This window comes from Eptesicus fuscus, chromosome 5, assembly GCF_027574615.1.
Source record: "Eptesicus fuscus isolate TK198812 chromosome 5, DD_ASM_mEF_20220401, whole genome shotgun sequence".
NCBI lineage: Eukaryota > Metazoa > Chordata > Mammalia > Chiroptera > Vespertilionidae > Eptesicus > Eptesicus fuscus.
In genome coordinates this window covers 65,684,803-65,704,041 of record NC_072477.1, presented here as the reverse complement: position 1 = coordinate 65,704,041, position 19,239 = coordinate 65,684,803, and the positions used below count along the sequence as shown (strand labels likewise).

Genomic DNA, 19,239 nt, shown 5'->3' with positions numbered 1-19,239 from the left:
GAGAGGGACAGAGAATTAGAAACCTCGATGAGAGAGAAACATCCATGCCGCCTCCTGCACATCTCCTACTGGGGATGTGCCCACAACCGAGGTACATGCCAGTTACCGGAATCGAACCTGGGACCCTTCAGTCCGCAGGCTGACGCTCTATCCACTGAGCCAAACCAGTTAGGGCAACGACCTTACTTTTTATGTTGGTCACATCCTTTCTTCAACATTAAAAATTGCAAATCAGCCGAAACCGGCTTGGCTCAATGGATAGAGCGTTGGCCTGTGGACTGAAAGGTCCCGGGTTCGATTCCGGTCAAGGGCATGTACCTTGGTTGCGGGCACATCCCCAGTAGTGGGTGTGTAGGAGGCAGCTGATCGATGATTCTCTCTCATCGATGTTTCTAACTCTCTATCCCTCTCTCTTCCTCTCTGTAAAAATCAATAAAATATATTTTTTAAAAAAATTGCAAATCATGAAGATATTTGCTCTTGGTGCCTCTTGGAAAAAAAAACAACAACAAAACAGAATTCAAGGCAAACCTAGGCTTTTTACTCCATCATGTGCCTCCATGAAGATAATGTATGTCACTTTTTATGGCATTATTTTATGCAGTGGGTCCTAGAAAATGAAAAGTGTCCAAGGTAATAAAGGAATCAGTTCTCTATTCAGATCAATACAGCATTTATAAAAACTTTACTCTGCCTTCCTCAAGAAAAAAAAATTGAGCTACATGCATATTGGCAGCCTTTATTTAATAATTCCCTTTCTTATTTAAAATAGTGATCAAGTTGTCATGTCCTGTTTCTCTCTGCTCATCCTACTTAAAGCAGCAATAATTAAATTTGTCTTTGAGAAAAATAGACCCCCTAAGTATTTTCTAGGAATTATTTTTAGACATTATATGTAAAAAATGTCAGTGTTATAAAGTACCTTCCATAAATCTTCTCCATTAAAGTTGGGAAATTTAAAAGTTGTGCTTCTCATAGTCTTTTTTTTTTAGAGCAGAGTTTAAAGTCTAGGCTGAACTTGTGAGAAGTGTCAGTGTTGAGTTGTGAAGTTTTTCATTTGTGTCATAATGTTGCACCTAATGTTGCATGTAACTCATTTCATAATTTCACAGCGGGGTTCTTAGGAAAAATTCAAAACCCATCTTTTGACACCAGTCTGTTAGTGTTCTTATTGCTCCCTTCCTAGACTATATGTTTCCCAAGGGCAGAGATTATTTATTTTATTTTTTTTAAATACTTTTTTTTTTTATTTCAAAGAGGAAGGGGGTGGGAGAGAGAAACATCAATGATGAGAGAGAATCATCGATGGGCTGCCTCCTGCATGCCCCCTACTGGGGATGGAGCCTCCAACCCAGGCACGTGCCCTGACTGGGAATCAAACCGTGACCTCCTGGTTCATAGGTTGATTTTCAGCCACTGAGCCACAATGGCTGGGCGAGATTATTTATTTTTCAACAAATGTGTTGGACAGTGCAAGGCACTAGGATTCCTGGGTGAACAAAATAGAAGTTTCTGTCTTTAAGGAGCTTAGACTGAAAGTTAAAAGGAGGGAGTGAGAGAGTGGGAGGGAGGGGCAGGGGTAAGCATTGCTCAGAGTCATTTCACTATAGACTATGTATGAAGGAAGAGCAAGGATACTGTGAGAGTGTGACCAGGGATCCTATACTAGCCTGGTGGGAGTGACATTTAAACTGAGACCTGGAATATATGGTAGGGAAAAGGAGATTAGGAGACTGACAAGTACAAGGAAGTGTTGAGGGTTCATGGTTGAGGGACCAACATGTACAAAAGCATCGAGACAGGAAGGACCTAGCACCCTCATGAAACTGAAAGCATAGTTACTGAAATTGTAGAGAGGGTGGTACTAATGAAGCTGTAGAAGTAGTTTGCTGTATGGCTCTCTGAGGATGGAAAACCCAGTGTAGTGGATCACAGCCAGCATTAAAAATAGAAATGAAGTCCTTAACCGGGTTTGCTCAGTGGGTAGAGCCTCGGCCTGGGGACTGAAGGGTCCCGGGTTCGATTCTGGTCAAACGCATGTATCTTGGTTGCCAGTTTGGTCCCCAGTAGGGGACATGTAGGAGGCAGCTGATCAATGTTTCTCTCTCATCCATGTTTCTAACTCTTTACCCCTCTCCCTCTCTGTGAAATCAATAAAATATTTATATATTAAAAAAAAATAGAAATGAAGTTGAATCTAATAGAAAACATCAAGTGTGTCAGACCTAGTAGTAATAAGTATTGTTTTGTGAAACATGTTTCATGTATATGCATGTACCTGTATACTGGATCATGAGGTATAATTTATGTATAGTGTTAAAAAGTTTAAAGGGGAAAAAAAGCAAAAAATAAGTTTAAAGCTTCTGGCAGTGTAGGCAATGTTGAGGACTTTGGACTTTATTCTGAGGGTAATGAGAAACCATTGAAAGATTTTAAGGTGGAAGAGGTGTTAAGATTTGCTTTTTATGAAGTTTGCCCAGGCTGCTATGCAGATAATAACCTGGAGAGGGGGCACCAGTGAGGTGGCAGATAGAAGAGTCCAGGTGAGAGAAGCTTCACTAGAATGGAAGCTTCAGGAGGGCAAGACTATTTGTTTGTTTGTGTGTGTGTGTTTTGAAAAATTTTTATTAATTAATTTTAGAGAGGAAGGCAGAGAGAGAGAAAAAAAACAAACCCTCACATCCATTTGTTGTTCTACTTATTTATGCAGTCATTGGTTGATTCTTGTATATGCCCTGAACAGGGATGAACTCTGCAACCTATGTGGATGGGAACAAGGCTCTAACCAACTGAGTTACCCGGCCAGGGCAACTATTTTTTCATTGTAGTATCCCCGTACCTAGAACAATGTCTGGCATGAAGCAGACAACCTGTCAATATTTGTTGAATGAATGCCTGATTTGGATTGGTATGGTAGTTATAGAGACAACAGAAAGTAGATTTGATTGGACATAATATTCAGGTTATAAAACTGAGAGGACTTGACTGATTGGATGGATGTTGGGGTGAGAACGAGGAGGCTCTGATATGAGATAGGGAATCCTGGAGGAAGATCAGGTTTAAAGGTGAAGAAAAATAAATAAAAATAAAGGTGAGTATCATGCCCTGACCAGTGTGGTTCAGTGATTAGAGGGTCGATCCACACCCCAAAGGGTAATGGGTTCGATTCCAGGTCAAGGGCAAGTACCTAGGTTGTCGGTTTGCTCCCCACCCCTGGTTGGGTGTATGGGAGAGGCAACCAGTCGACATGTCTCTCTCACATCGATGTTTCTCTCTCCCTCTCTCTCCCCCTCCCCCTCCCCCTCCCCCTCCCCCTCCCCTCCCCTCCCCCTCCCCCTCCCCCTCCCCCTCCCCCTCCCCCTCCCCCTCTCCCTCTCCCTCTCCCTCTCCCTCTCCCTCTCCCTCTCCCTCTCCCTCTCCCTCTCCCTTCCTTTCACTCTCTATAAAGCAATGGAAAAAATATCTTCAGGTGAGGATTAAATAAAAAGATTAAAGGTAAAGATCATGACTTCACTCTTACTTTTGTAGATTTTAAAGTTGTCTGTGAGATGTCCATAATGCCTGCCTGGCACAAAGTAGGCAACATAATAAATCTTTGCTACTTACCAAGTTTTCTAACCTGGTTACAACAGGATCACTTATAGAGATAAGGGATATTGTCAATTTGGGGGTTCTTTTTTTTTAAATTTAATTTAATTTAATTTTTATTTTTTTTTAATTTGGGGGTTCTTGCTCTAGCCCTTCTGCTTTAATAAAATCCCTTCTTTAAGGAGTAAAAATGTGTATTAGTTAGAAAGTGTACTAGAAGAGGGAGCTAAGCAAAAACCAGTAACAGTAGTAGAAAAAAAACAACTTACATACCTTTGATTTTGAATGGGTTGAAAACTGATTTTATTTTATCAATTCTGTGCATTTTTATTTTATTTTTAAAAAATATATTTTTAATGATTTTAGAGAGGAAGGGAGAGAGGGAGAGAGGAGAGAGAGAAAAAATATCAGTGATGAGAGGGAATCATTGATCGAGCTTGCAACTGGGGCATATGTCCTGACTGGGAATTGAACTGTGACTTCCTGGATCATAGGTCGATGCTCAACCACTGAGCCATGGTGACCAGGCGCAATCCTGTATTATATAAATATATAACTCAGTATTTTATTTACAATTATAAATAATTTGCTGGAAATTTGAAGGGCAAGTTCCCACTTTTAGTGCCAATCGTGTGAAATATAAAGGATTATTATATTGCCACTTTGGAATAATTACTTTAGAAGGGTTTTTTTAATTATATATTCATTGTTTTAATTTTTTTATTATAAAAATAGTACGTTCTTGTTGAAAAAGTTACAACAAAACAGAAACCCCTATGTCCCAAAAACATACTTATAGAATGGTTCCATTCCTTGCTCCTGAAAAGTAACCAATGTCTTCTTATGTTGGAAGCATGTTCCTCTACCAACAATTTTTTAAACTTTATTTTTGTTAATTTTCACCTGAAGATATTTTTCCCATTGATTTTTTAAAAATATATATTTTATTGATTTTTTACAGAGAGAAAGGGAGAGGGATAGAGAGTTAGAAACATTGATCAGCTGCCTCCTGCACACCCCCCACTGGGGATGTGCCCGCAACCAAGGTACATGCCCTTGACCGGAATCGAACCTGGGACCTTTCAGTCCGAAGGCCGATGCTCTATCCACTGAGCCAAACCGGTTTCGGCTCCCATTGATTTTTTTTTTCCCAATTTTTTTTTATTAAGGTATTATATGTGTACATATCTTACCATTGCCACCCCCCACCCCACTCCCATAAATGCCCTCACCCCCCAGAGTTTTGCATCCATTGGTTATGCTTATATGCTTGCAGACAAGTCCTTTGATTGATCTCTTATCTCCCCCACCTCTCCCTAACTTTCCCCCTGTAATTTGACAGTCTGTTTGAAGCTTTACTGTCTCTGTATCTATCTTTTTGTTCAAGTTTATAATGTTCTTTATTACCCATAAATGAGTGAGATCATGTGGTATTTTTCTTTCATTGACTGGCTTATTTCACTTAACATAATGTTCTCCAATTCCATCCAGGTTGCTGCAAATGATGAGAATTCCTTCTTTTTTATGGCAGCATAGTATTCCATTGTGTAGATGTACCACAGTTTTCTGATCCAGTCATCTGCTGACGGGCACCTAGGCTGTTTCCAAATCTTAGCTATGGTAAATTGTGCTGCTATGAACATAGGGGTGCATATATCCTTTCTGATTGGTGTTTCTAGTTTCTTCGGATATATTCCCAGGAGTGGGATTACTGGGTCAAATGGGAGTTCCATTTTCAGTTTTTTGAGGAAACTCCATACTGTTCTCCACAGTGGCTGCACCAGTCTGCATTCCCACCAGCAGTGCACGAGGGTTCCTTTTTCTCCGCATCCTCGCCAACACTTGTCGTTTGTTGATTTGTTGATGATAGCCATTCTGACAGGTGTGAGATGGTACCGCATTGTTGTTTTGATTTGCATCTCTCGGATAATTAGTGAGGTTGAGCATGTTTTCATGTGTCTCTTGGCCTTCCTTCTGTCTTCTTTTGAAAAGCTTCTATTTAGGTCTGTTGCCCATTTTTTTATTGGATCATTTATCTTCCTTTTATTAAGTTGTATAAGCTGCCTGTAGATGTTGGAGATCAAACCTTTATCAGTGATGCCATTTGCAAATATGTTCTCCCATGCAGTAGGCCTTCTTGACAAATTGAGAGATAAAAATCACATAGTCATATCAATTGATGCAGAAAAAGCATTTGACAAAATCCAATACCCTTTCTTGATAAAAACTCTCAACAAGGTGGGAATAGAAGGCTCATACCTCAACATAATAAAAGCTGTATATGATAAACCCACAGCAAACATCATACTCAATGGACAAAAACTAAAAACATTTCCCCTAAGAACAGGAACAAGACAGGGATGCCCACTCTCACCACTCCTGTTTGACATAGTACTGGAAGTATTAGCCATTGCAATTAGACAAGAAGAAGAAATAAAAGGCATCCAAATTGGAAAAGAACAAGTAAAGCTGTCTTTATTAACAGATGACATGATATTGTACATAAAAAATCCGAAAGACTCCGTCAAAAAACTAATAGACTTAATAAATGAATTTGGCAATGTAGCAGGATACAAAATTAACGCCAAGAAATCTATGGCCTTTCTATACACCAATAGTGAACTTACAGACAGAGAGACTAAAAAGGCAATTCCATTTACCATCGCACCAAAAAAATTAAGATACCTAGGAATAAACTTAACTAAGGAGGTAAAAGACCTATACACGGAAAACTACAGGACACTGAAAAAAGAGATAGAGGAAGACGTAAACAGATGGAAGAACATACCATGTTCATGGATTAGTAGAATCAACATCATTAAAATGTCCATACTACCCAAAGCAGTCTATAGATTCAATGCACTCCCCATTAAAATACCAATGGCATATTTCACAGACCTTGAAAGAACTCTCCAAAAATTCATCTGGAATAAAAAAAGACCCCGATTAGCCACAGCAATCCTGAGAAAGAAGAATAAAGTAGGAGGGATCTCAATACCAGATTTCAAGCTGTATTACAAAGCCACTGTTCTCAAAACAGCCTGGTACTGGCACAAGAACAGACATATAGATCAGTGGAGCAGAATAGAGAATCCAGATATTGACCCAAACCACTATGCTCAATTAATATTTGACAAAGGAGGCATGAACATACAATGGAGTCAAGACAGTCTCTTCAATAAATGGTGTTGGGAAAATTGGACAGATACATGCAAAAAAATGAAGCTTGATCACCAACTTACGCCATACACAAAAATAAACTCAAAATGGATACAGGACTTAAACATAAGACGGGAAACCATAAAAATACTAGAACAATCCACAGGCAGCAAAATCTCAGACATATGCCAAAAGAAATTCTTCACTGACACTGCCCCTAGGGCAATGGAAGCTAAAGAGAAAATTAACAAATGGGACTACATCCCATTGATTTTTAAAGAGAGTGGAAGGGAGGGGGAGAGACAGAGAGAGAGAAATATCGATGTGAGAGACACATAGATTGGTTGCCTCCCACACTGACTGGAGCCTGCAGCTGAGGTACCTGCCCTTGACTGGAATCAAACCCTGTGGCCCTTCAGTCCGAGAGTTGATACTAACCACTGGGAAAAATGGGCTAAGGCTCAATAATTGTGATATGAAAGAATAGATATTAAATCTTAAATTTAAACCTCTGAATTTCTACTCTTTCCTCAGTATCTCTAAGTCTTCCCACTTCTCTCTGTTCCTGTGGTTACTTACCTTTGCCAGGTCACCGTCCACTCTGATGATACTGCTGTGGATTCCTTCTGACTCCTCTCTGCATTTGTACCTTGGCCCCTCTAGTCTGATCCTCTGTCAGTCAGACTGCTCTTTTAAAAACCTTCCGGGGATGGTTAAGTGAGAAATGCTCATCTGTCTGAATTCAAATAACAGACTCAGAGACTGAAGTATGGTGAAAACAAGACTTTTAATACGTTCTCGAGAGCAGGTGTCCGTCTGGATGTATAGGCACTTCTGATGTAGCTAACACAGCCTATTTATCCAGTCCCTCCTCTGGTTCCTCATTGGCTGAGTACTATGGGGTTACCTGTTTCCTCCTACATCACCTAGGTCTTATTGTCTGCCATTGGGCCATTTAAAAAAAACTGGGCTGAGGACTTTTTTAGTTGCCTCCACCTCCCCCAGTCACCTCCCTGCAGCTCAGGGAGGGCCCTGTTAGGGCCGCTCTTGGCCCTAGTCTCAGACCTTCCCAGGGGACATGGGGTAGAGTGAGGAGGTGCACTTAGCTCGTAGCCCCACCAGTGAGCTTCCCTCTGCCCTACATTCTGTTTGCCCTGGGGGAATTCAATAACTATTTCCGTTAAAAGTTGGCTATGTTGGAGATGGATAACAGAGGCCTATTTTCTACAGTTACTCCCCTGCTTAAATCTATTTTTTTAAGAAATATATTTTATTGATTTTTTACAGAGAGGAAGGGAGAGGGATAGAGTTAGAAACATCGATCAGCTGCCTCCTGCACACCCCCCACTGGGGATGTGCCTGCAACCAAGGTACATGCCCTTGACTGGAATCGAACCTGGGACCTTTCAGTCCGCAGGCCGACGCTCTGTCCACTGAGCCAAACCGGCTTCGGCTTAAATCTATTTGATAGTTCTCATTACCTTCAAATAATAGCCAGGTTCCTGGTCCTGTTTTATAAATTGCAGAATGATCTGGTTTCTTCTTACCTCTAACCTACCTCATTCCTTCTCCTTGCCTGCTAAGCTCCATTCACATTGCTTCTTCTTCCAGGTATTTGACTAAACCAACTTGTTACCAGCTTCAGGGCCTTAGCTATTCCATTTGGAGACTTTTGTCCAAAATACTGCATCCCTCCTTCCTCTCCCAAAGTCTCAGCGAAACCTCCCCAATCATCCTATCACAGATAGGTTTTCCCATTCACTCAATTCACTTCCTTCTTTTTCTTTCTTTTTTTAAAAATACATTTTTATTGATTTTTTTACAGAGAGGAAGAGAGAGGGATAGAGAGTTAGAAACATTGATGATAGAGAATCATCGATCAGCTGCCTCTTGCACACCCCCTACTGGGAATGTGCCCGCAACCAAGGTACATGCCCTCGACTGGAATCAAACCTGGGACCTTTCAGTCCACAGGCCGACGCTCTATCCACCGAGCCAAACCGGTTTCGGCTCACTTCTTAATACTATCACTAGATATAATTAATTGTTTCTTTACTTGTTTATTGTATGTCTCCACTACTTTAAATTCCATGAGATAAAGGAGAAGAAGGGAGAGGCAAAGAGAGAAACATGAATGATGAGAGAGAATCATTGATCGGCTGCCTTCTGCACTCCCCACCCCCCACTGGGGATCGAGCCCATAACCCAGGCATGTGTCCTGACTGGGAATCAAACAGTGACATCCTGATTCATAGGTCGACGATCACTGAGCCACTTCGTTCGGGCCTTTGTATCTTTTCTTCATGACTGTCTCTCCAGTGCTTGGTAGATAGTAGGTACTGGTAGATACTAGTTTGCCTGGAACTGAGAATTTTCCCAGAACGCACAACTTTTAATGTTAAAACCAGGACAGTCCTGCGCACACAAGGATGTTTGGTCTTTCTAGCTGGTAGTAATTACTTACATTAGTTATATTTGTGGAATGAATAAGTTAAAAGAAAGAGCTCGTATGTTAATTGGCTATGAAAACCTCAGCTTTGTCCATATGAATTTCTATTCTCTTTTTCTAGGGTATAAAATATGTGTCCCACTTACATGTGGTCATGGGAGGTTTGGTTAAAGAGATGAGATTTAATTTTCTTTAAGTAACTAAGAGGGAGCTAAGTTGCTCTATTATAGTTTGATCCTGATATGACATCACAAAAAGCACACTAGTTGTGAATGATAGGTGGGGGAATTAAATCTTCAGGTTTAAGTCTTCACATATTCATGGATTAGAATTCTAATCTTAACCAGAATAGCATTGTTTTAATAAACATTACCTTAGTTCAGTTAGACTCGCTTAATTAAAGGGTCTCAGTTTTAGCAGTCTAGTTTAATGTAAAATATGGCTTTTAAGCAATGAAACTGCCCTAGAAGCCAGGTATGGCATCCTACACAGCCATACCCATAGTGTGTTGAGCATTGGCATTACTTTAAGCAGAACTTGAAGTTCACCTTAAATTTGATATACCATGCTGGCATTCCATACTACCATTCCCCTAGAGCCGTGGTCAGCAAACTGCGGCTCGCGAGCCACTTGCGACTCTTTGACCCCTTGAGTGTGGCTCTTCCACAAAATACCACGACCTGGGCGAGTCTATTTTGAAGAAGTGGCATTAGAAGAAGTTTAAGTTTAAAAAATTTGGCTCTCAAAAGAAATTTCAATCGTTGTACTGTTGATATTTGGCTGTGTTGACTAATGAGTTTGCCGACCACTGCCCTAGAGCAGTGGTCGGCAAACGGTGGCTCGCAAGCCACATGTGGTTCTTTGGCCCCTTGAGTGTGGCTCTTCCACAAAATACCATGTGCGGGCGTGCACGTACAGTGCGATTGAAACTTCGTGGCCCATGCGCAGAAGTCGGTTTTCGGCTCTCAAAAGAAATTTCAATCGTTGTACTGTTGATATTTGGCTCTGTTAACTAATGAGTTTGCCGACCACTGCCCTATAAGAATGCCAAGATAAATAAGGACACGTTTTACTGGGTGAGATGTAATACAAGGATGACGGTGAGTGAGAACCACTGGACACACAGAAACATTGTCTCAACATTGTGGTACAGGAAAGCAGGCAGGCAAAAGAGCTTCAGAAGGACCTATCCCCTGTGCAAGAATCAGTTTTACATTGGTTTGGGGTTTTTTTGAGCATAGACATTGGGTAAATCAACCCTACGGTAGCAAATCTGATGGTCTCTTCATGTATGCATTGTTGGAAAGACCTTTCCATTGTACACTTGTCTGTTCAGCTGTACTCTGAGCCCTCAGTAGAACATAAAGGACTTAACTAAAAAGAGTAACCTCGCCCAACCGGTGTGGTTCAGTGGTTGAGTATCGACCTATGAACCAAAATGTCATGGTTCCATTCCTGGTCAGGGCATAGGAATCTCTGGGTTGCGGGCTCAATCCCCAGTGTCGGGTGTGCGGGAAGCAGCCGATCAATGATTATCTCTCATCTCTGATGTTTATATCTCTTTCTCCCTCTCCCTTCCTCTCTGAAATCAATAAAAGTATACTAAATAAATAAATAAATAAATAAATAAAAGAGTAGCCTTGCCATGAGTTCCCCCAGTAGCTTTCTATACAATTCTCAACTTGTGGAAAGGATATCTTTCACACTGTTAAGAAGGACTTTGCTGTCTCCATATTATTGTTAATATAGTATTTAATGTTGTATAAGAGGAGGGACTGTACCTATCAGATGCAGTTGTTTGTTGATGAAGGAGAGCCATTTGTTAGGTTTTTTGTATAGAGTGGAATGTCTTTAACAGAAAGACAGCACTAACAGCTTAACACTTTAAGTTACAGTAACTTTTAATGGCTGTCTACTGCATGTGATAGTTAATATTTCAGAGAAAAATTTGATTGATAGTGTACCCAAATCCCTGTTATAATGAGTTGGTATCAACCTATTATAAAGAATTCTGGTACATCCGTGAACCTCAAAGGTCAGGAAAGAGTTCACTTACCAGAAATCTTTGTAAAAGTTTATAAATTTGCATTAAGGTAATATGGGAAAAAAATAATAGTTAAGACCAGACACAAAATACTGTACAACTCAACAATTCCATTCAAAGATATTTACCCAAGTGAAATAAAAAAAAATTTTTTTTTTGGAGTGGAAGTCTGTATTTATTTATTTATTTATTTTAATTTAATAAATCTTTATTGTTCCAATTATTACAATTGTTCCTCTTTTTCCCCCCCATAGCTCCCCTCCTCCCGGTTCCCACCCCACCCTCTGCCCTTACCCCCTCCCACTGACCTCATCCATAGGTGTATGATTTTTGTCCAGTCTCTTCCCGCACCCCCCACACCCATTTCCCCCCCCCCCCCCCCCGAGAACTGTCAGTCCACTCCCTTTCTATGCCCCTGATTCTGTTATATTCACCAGTTTATTCTGTTCATCAGATTTTTTTATTCACTTGATTTTTAGATTCACTTGTTGATAGATATGTATTTGTTGTTCATAATTTTTATCTTTACCTTTTTCTTCTTCTTCCTCTTCTTAAAGAATACCTTTCAACATTTCATATAATACTGGTTTGGCGGTGATGAACTCCTTTAGCTTTTTCTTATCTGTGAAGCTCTTTATCTGCCCTTCAATTCTGAATGATAGCTTTGCTGGGTAGAGTAATCTTGGTTGTAGGTTCTTGCTATTCATGACTTTGAATATTTCTTGCCACTCCCGCCTGGCCTGCATAGTTTCTGTTGAGAAATCAGCTGACAGTCGTATGGGTGCTCCCTTGTAGGTAATTAACTGTTTTTCTCTTGCTGCTTTTAATATTCTCTCTTTGTCTTTTGCTCTTGGCATTTTAATTATGATGTGTCTTGGTGTGGTCCTCTTTGGATTCCTTTTGTTTGGGGTTCTCTGCGTTTCCTGGACTTGTAAGTCTATTTCTTTCACCAGGTGGGAGAAGTTTTCTGTTATTATTTCTTCAAATAGGTTTTCAGTATCTTGCTCTCTCTCTTCTTCTTGCACCCCCATAATTCGGATGTTGGTATGCTTGAAGTTGTCCCAGAGGCTCCTTACACTATCTTCATATTTTTGGATTCTTTTTTCTTTTCTGGTTGAGTGTTTTTTGCTTCTTTGTATTTCAAATCTTTGACTTGATTCTTGCGATCCTCTAGTCTGCTATTAGATCTCTGTATAATATTTTTTACTTTAGTCAGTGTATGCTTAATTCCTAGTTGGTCCTTTTTCATATCCTCGAGGGTCTTGCTAAATTTATCGGCCTTTTCTAGGAAATTCTTGAAAAACCTTATAACCTTGGTTTTGAACTCTATATCCAGTCGTTTGCTTTCCTCCTCCATTTCTTTCATTTGTGATCTGTTTCTTTGTCTCTGCATTTTGGCTGCTTCCCTCTGTTGATGGAGTGGCTTTGTGTGGTAGGTGACCTATAGGGGCCAGTGGCTCAGCCTCCCTAGTTACCTGAGGTAAACACTCTTGGTGCACTCCTTTGTGGGCTGTGTGCACAGTCTTGTTGTAGTTAAGCCTTTATTGTTGTTGGTATCACTGGGAGGAATTGACCTCCAGGCCAATTGGCTGTGAGGATCAGCTGTGTCTATGCTGGGAGAACTTCTGTGCTGGAGACACCCTTATGAGACAAGACTTGCAAAAGCTTCTGTGCTCAGCTTGAATGGGGCGGAGTTTCAGTGCGGAAGTTTTCTGTTTCCTGTCAGCCCTGCCCTAAGAGGCCCCTGGGTCTCAGTGTCCCGCAGTAATCGCTGCAAGCACCTCTGAGAGAAAGCCACCCTCGAGTTCCGCCTGCTGCCAGACAGTCCAGTTTCTCCCCGAATGAGTCTGGGTCCCCAGAGTCTCACTGGAGTTCAGAGCCGTTGGGAGCTTTTGTCTCCCTCCCGCTTGAGAAAGCCAGCCGCGTACTCAGTTGCCCGCCCTCTCTGCGCGCACGCGCCTCCGTAACTCTGCCTTCTGCAGCTCCTCTGAGTCTCAGTGTGCTTTTCTCTTTCCTGACAGTCCAGTTTCAGCCCGTATGAATCTGGGTCCCCAGAGTCTCGCCCAGAACTATCTGCCTTCCGCAGCTCCTCTGAGTCTCACTGTGCTTTTCTCTTTCCTTCTAGTTGTAGAATTTCCACTCAGTCAGCCTTCCTGTGGTTCTGGATGATGTTGGTTTTGTCTTTTAGTTGTAGTTTTGAAATTGTTGTACAAGGCAGCAGTTTAGGTGTTTACCTATGCCGCCATCTTGGTTTCTCCTAAAAATTTAATGTTTACACAAAAACCTGTACATGAACGTATAATTGCTCTACAATGGAAACAACCCAAATGTTTTTCAACTGGTAAATGGATAAACAAAGTGTGCTATATCCATTTAATAGAATACTACTTAACAATAAAAAGGAATAAACTACTGATATATGCTGCAACATGAATGAATCTCAAATGCATTATGCTAAGAAGCCTAATGGCTTCTTTTCAATGGTTAATCCAGGGCTGACAAGCCACCAATGTGCTGGCCACTACTTCAGAACCCTAATTTGATAACCCCAATTCAAAGGCTACATATTGTATGATTTCATTTATATGATATTCTGTGATAGGCAGACTTAGGGACAGACAATAGTTTTGTGGGGAAGTATATGAAGAATACCAATATTTGGGATGATGATGATACTATCATATGCCTTAATTGTGGGAGTTTAAACTCTTTGTCAAACTCAGAACTGTACTTAAGAAAGGATAAAATGTACTGTATGTCAGTTGTGCCTCAATTTTTAAAAATACGATAAACACAAATATTGCTGTGATTTGCATTTGGTCAATAGGAGTTAATCGTTTTGGTATGAAAAAGTAGAGTGTTCTTATGAGCTTCAGCGTTTTCAGGAAGTTGGTGTGCTAGCTCCCTCTAATGAGACGAGAAGAGTAACATTTCATGACTGCTTATGAAAGAGAGCATGTCAGCTGTTAATCTGAGAAGGTCATTTTCTCATTCTGGCCAAGGAGGGTATACTCCTAAAATAGAAAGAAACTGGAAGAAGAAAACATACTTTGTAGGAGTCTATTATTTTAAAATCTATTTTGGCACTTGACTTGTAATTGTAGGAATGATACTACTCGTATTTATTAGTTGTATTTTTCTCCTTTTAGCAAAAGGGAGAAAAAGGTTTTAGACTAGTAAACCATTCCTGAATTAGGATTCTATCTACCCTGGTTTGAATTCTGACTTTATCATGTACTAGCTGTTTACCTTGGGTAAATTACTTAACCTCTCCTGCTCTTTATTCTTATCTTTAAATGGGGATGATTACATAAAAAACAAATAGATAAATAAATAGTTGGCAAGAAAAAAATGGGAATGATAATGATAGTTACCTTAAGGTTGTTGTGAAGATTAAATGTTAGATGGTTAGAAAAGTACCAGGCATCTAGTAAGTACAGTGTAATTGTGGGCTGGTATTGATATTAGCAGAGAGCAAAAACCAGAGCAAGTATCCTTTTGTTGCATTTTCATGTGACTGGGATGAGTTGGGGAGAAGTAGCAGCAGAGGGGAACCCTGTGAGAGAGCAAAACCTGGTTGTAGCCACAACTTACTAAATGGCACATCCTCCCCCAACTAGTCTCTCTTAAATCACCAGGAGAAGGCAGAGGTAATGAGTAGCAATATTGGGGTTATCAAATTAGAGTTCTAATGTAGTGGCCAGCACATTGGTGGCTTGTTGTCAGATCCTGGATTAATCATTGGAAAAAAACTTTTTTTTTGCTTATGCATTCAAAATTTTTAAAAATGACCTCAGAAACTTGTAGTTTGTCAGCTCATTCAAATTAACCCACAAATGCCAATTTTACTATAAATTACAGTAAGAAGATGCTCAGAGTATCGGTTAGCTATGCCATTAAGAACAGTGAGCAAATTACCTTTGTAATCATGGTTTTTATATAAATACCTGAGAATCGGTACTTCTGTAGCTTATAAAGAAAATGGTGACAATTTGGAAGTAGCCTTCAGGTCAGTTTTATATTCACTTTTGCATTTCAGACATATATTTTGCCATTAAGAGGTAGGAGACAGTTTTGAAAACATTTATTTTACTAGTAGCACTTAGGAATGCTAGCAGTTGTGTTCATGTGATAAAAGTTCCCATGATGATGTCCTTCAATTGAAAGCACAGAGAGGTAGAAGAGGTATAGGGAGGGTGGGCATTTTATTATTCTTGGATATTTCTTTTCTGTTGAATAAGACTCATGTGATTACTTCTGCCCTATTAGGAGCTCTTGTCCCTGGCAAAGCGGAAGCGCAGTGACTCTGAGGAGAAGGAGCCACCTGTGAGTCAGCCTGCAGCCTCCTCAGACTCGGAGACGTCGGACAGTGATGATGAGGTGGGTGTGGAGGGAATAGGCCACTGGACTGACAGGTATATAAGGGTCCATGTGTTGGTGACTCTGATGGCCTCTTTTTCTTTTAAACTGTAGATTTGATTTCATGTTTATTTATTTTATTTTATTTTTGTTAATCTTCACCCAAGGATATTTTTTCCATTGATTTTTAGAGAGAGTGGAAGGGAGGGGGAGAGACAAGAGAGAGAGAAACATGGATATGAGAGACAAATCAATTGGTTGCCTCCCACACATGCCCATCCGGGGCTGGGATCAAGCCTGCAACCGAGATACGTGCCCTTGACCGGAATTGAATCTGGGCCCTTCAGTCCACAAGCCAATACTGTACCCACTGAGCCAAACCGGCCAGGGCATGGCCTCTTTTTCTTAAACTGAGACCTCCAACTTAAGATCTACAAGAACTTCTTAGGAAAGAAAACTGTGTAAGGAAAACTCTCGAATTGTCATGTTCTCTATACTGCTAGTCTCTACAGGGCATTTGTGGATATTTTTCAGTCTTTTGTTTTCAGCCTACCGCAGAAGAAAGGGCACAACGTTAGTCATCATCTCTTTTATTTTGTGTGGGTATTTTCCTCATCTTTTAATTCTACTTTTGTGTTAGAAAAGAAATTTCTGTAGAGAATGCCCTATTTTAGTGGAAAATACTTTCGCAAGACAAGAAGCTTTCTTTTTTTTATTTCTTTTTAAAAATATATATTTTATTGGTTTCAGAGAGGAAGGGAGAGTGAGAGATAGAAACATCAATGACCAGGAATCGAACCATGACCTCCTGGTTCATAGGTTGATGCTCAACCACTGAGCCACTCTGGCTGGGCTATTGTCTTTTTTGTGTGTTAATTCTCACCTGAGGATATTTTTCCCATTGCTTTTCAGAGAGTGATGGGAGGGAGGGAGGGAGGGAGGGAGGGAGAGAGAAAGAGAGAGAGAAACATCGATGTGGGAGAGACAAATCAATTGGTTGCCTCCTGCATGCACCCCTGCCTACTCTCCTACTCTGGGTGTGCCACCCTCCTAGCTCCTCCATGTGTTCACCTTGAAGCTACAATTTGTAGTTTAAAAAAAAATATATATATATATATATATATATATATATATATATATATTGATTTTAGAGAGAGGAAGGGAAAGGGATAGATAGAAACATAGATCATCTGCCTCCTGCGCGCCCCTCCTGGAGATTGAGCCTACAACCCGGGCATGTGCCCAGACTGGAATCCTCCTGTGTCGTGGGGCTACGCTCAACCACTGAGCAACACTGGCTGGCCCATTTTATTTTTTTGAATGCATAGACAATACAGGAAAATCTTGAATAATTTCCTTTTCCCATTGTTCCTATATCAACTACTTTTAATTTCCATGTTTCAGAAGTCAGCTGTTGTGTGTTTCTTCCCCTCGCCTATCAATATTCTATGAAGTTTGAATCTGTGGTATATCTAGAATACCCTGTTACATGTTTATGGTCTTTGCAGTTCTTTAAGATACAAGCATAAATATTCTGTGAAGTATTGCATTCTTCATATTCAAGTCCTAAGTATGCAGTTACTAGTAGGGATTCCCTTCATACTTTTTAGCTGCTTGTGTCAGGACGGCAGAGTGTGTGCTACCTCCACAGCTTAGAGAAACACAAAACTTGTGCTAGAATACATCCAGAGTCCATAAAGACCTTCAAGCTTAAGGTTCCTTGCAGCTACTTAACCATATCTCAAAGTCCTCACACCTCAGAATCCTACCCAACTGCTTATGCACTTATTGGAGAAAAAGCTGACAGGCAAGTTGTATTCTGCCCAGTGGGCAATGATAATTTGAGTAACTTTCCCCCTACAAGATTCTTAGCTCCTGCTGCTGCCTTCAGGTCCCAGTTCCCCAGGCCCACGAGCTTCTTGCAGCTCTACTCCAATCGCCTTGCCCCACTGGGAATAGCGGCCTCAGTATCATGGTCATTCTGAAAGGCACCTTCAGTATGTATTATCACTCTTTTGCCCATACTAGCTGAGCACCTCAAAGTTAGGGTGAATATTTTATTACTTTGAACAATTCAGCAAACTGTCCAAAAAGATGGGGAAAAAAACTTTTTTTGAGTCCTGCCAACCGCCAGAGAACTCAGTGGTAATACTGTGAGCTCTCTCTTTTTTTTTTTTAAATATATTTTATTGATTTTCCACAGAGAGGAAGGGAGAGGGATAGAGAGCTAGAAACATCGATGAGAGAGAAACATCGACCAGCTGCCTCCTGCACACCCCCCACTGGGGATGTGCCCGCAACCAAGGTACATGCCCTTGACCGGAATCGAACCTGGGACCTTTCAGTCCGCAGACTGACGCTCTATCCACTGAGCCAAACCGGTTTCGGCTGTGAACTCTTTTTTATGGCTACCCAATTTTGGGTTGGGTAGGGAACTTCTGAGAGATCCTTAGAATATAAAGTTTGAGACAGCAGCTTTTGCCATTTTTTCACTCTCATAATAATATGTCTATTTGTAGGTAAAAACTGTATAATGAGGTAATTTGCTATGTTGTCTCATTTCTGCTATGGCTTTTATATCCTTATTACTTACAGAAATTTGGTTGTTAAAGCAAGTCCCAGTCAGATGGAGCCTACTTGTATCATATGTTAATCTGTAATTTTTTCAGATACACCTCCCAACCTTCATTGTTTATTATCGTTGGTGAACAGTGGATACACATAGAAAAAGTATGTTGGTTCCTTCAGATTTGATAGTGCAGAAAACTGGTCAAGAACAACTGAGAAGGTTAGTGGGTGGTTTGTTATAGGGAGAGACATGCACTGATTTTAGAGAAAGAAGATATCTAGCTGAAAGTTATGAAAGTTTCTTATCCAGAAAAAGTGGGTGCATTGGACATTAAGTATAAGGTTCAGTTAGGGAGGGAATAGTGGGTGTTACATTATCTTCGCCCAGGGGCACAGGGACCTAAGTTTAATGAAAGTGCATATACTTATGTATTATTTTTGGTGAATGCATTATTTTCAGTGAGAATTTGGGGTACATGGGACTCTTTCTGTAAGGTTTAATTTGACTAAGCTTGGAAAATTGGAAAGCAGCCGAAACCGGTTTGGCTCAGTGGATAGAGCGTCGGCCTGTGGACTGAAGGGTCCCGGGTTCGATTCCGGTCAAGGGCATGTACCTTGGTTGCGGGCACATCCCCAGTGGGGGATGTGCAGGAGGCAGCTGATTGATGTTTCTCTCTCATCAATGTTTCTAACTCTCTATCCCTCTCCCTTCCTCTCTGCAAAAAATCAATAAAATATATTTAAAAAAAAAAAAAAGAAAGAAAATTGGAAAGCACACTTCAGTAGTAAGCCATAATGCTGTACTGTGGTACTTTGGCGCTGCCACTTCTTCTTTTTCTTTTTAATATTGCATAGAATTTTTTTAAAGATATCTTTATTGATTTCAGAGAGGAAGGGGAAGAGAGAGAGAGAGAGAGAGAGAGAGAGAGAGAGAGAGAGAGAGAGAAACATCAATGATGTGAGAATCATTGATTGGCTGCCTCCTGCATGCCCTCCACTGGGGACCGATCCCGCAACCCAGGCATGTGCCCTTGACTGGAATTGAACCTGGGACCCTTTAGTCCACAGGCCG

General features: G+C 40.7%; 1 protein-coding gene across 2 annotated transcripts in view; it reads left to right on the top strand.

The window, feature by feature from the left end:
• The window catches only part of RTF1 (RTF1 homolog, Paf1/RNA polymerase II complex component), a 61,879-nt gene that overhangs the window by 5,184 nt on the left and 37,456 nt on the right, over nt 1–19,239 (top strand). The window contains exon 2 of one of the 2 annotated variants that reach the window (XM_008143024.3): nt 15,510–15,620. In XM_008143024.3, coding sequence (XP_008141246.1) covers nt 15,510–15,620 — 111 coding nt within the window. Of the gene's footprint in view, nt 1–15,509; nt 15,621–19,239 lie in introns of those variants that run through there. The other variant, XM_028147513.2, reaches the window with a different exon arrangement.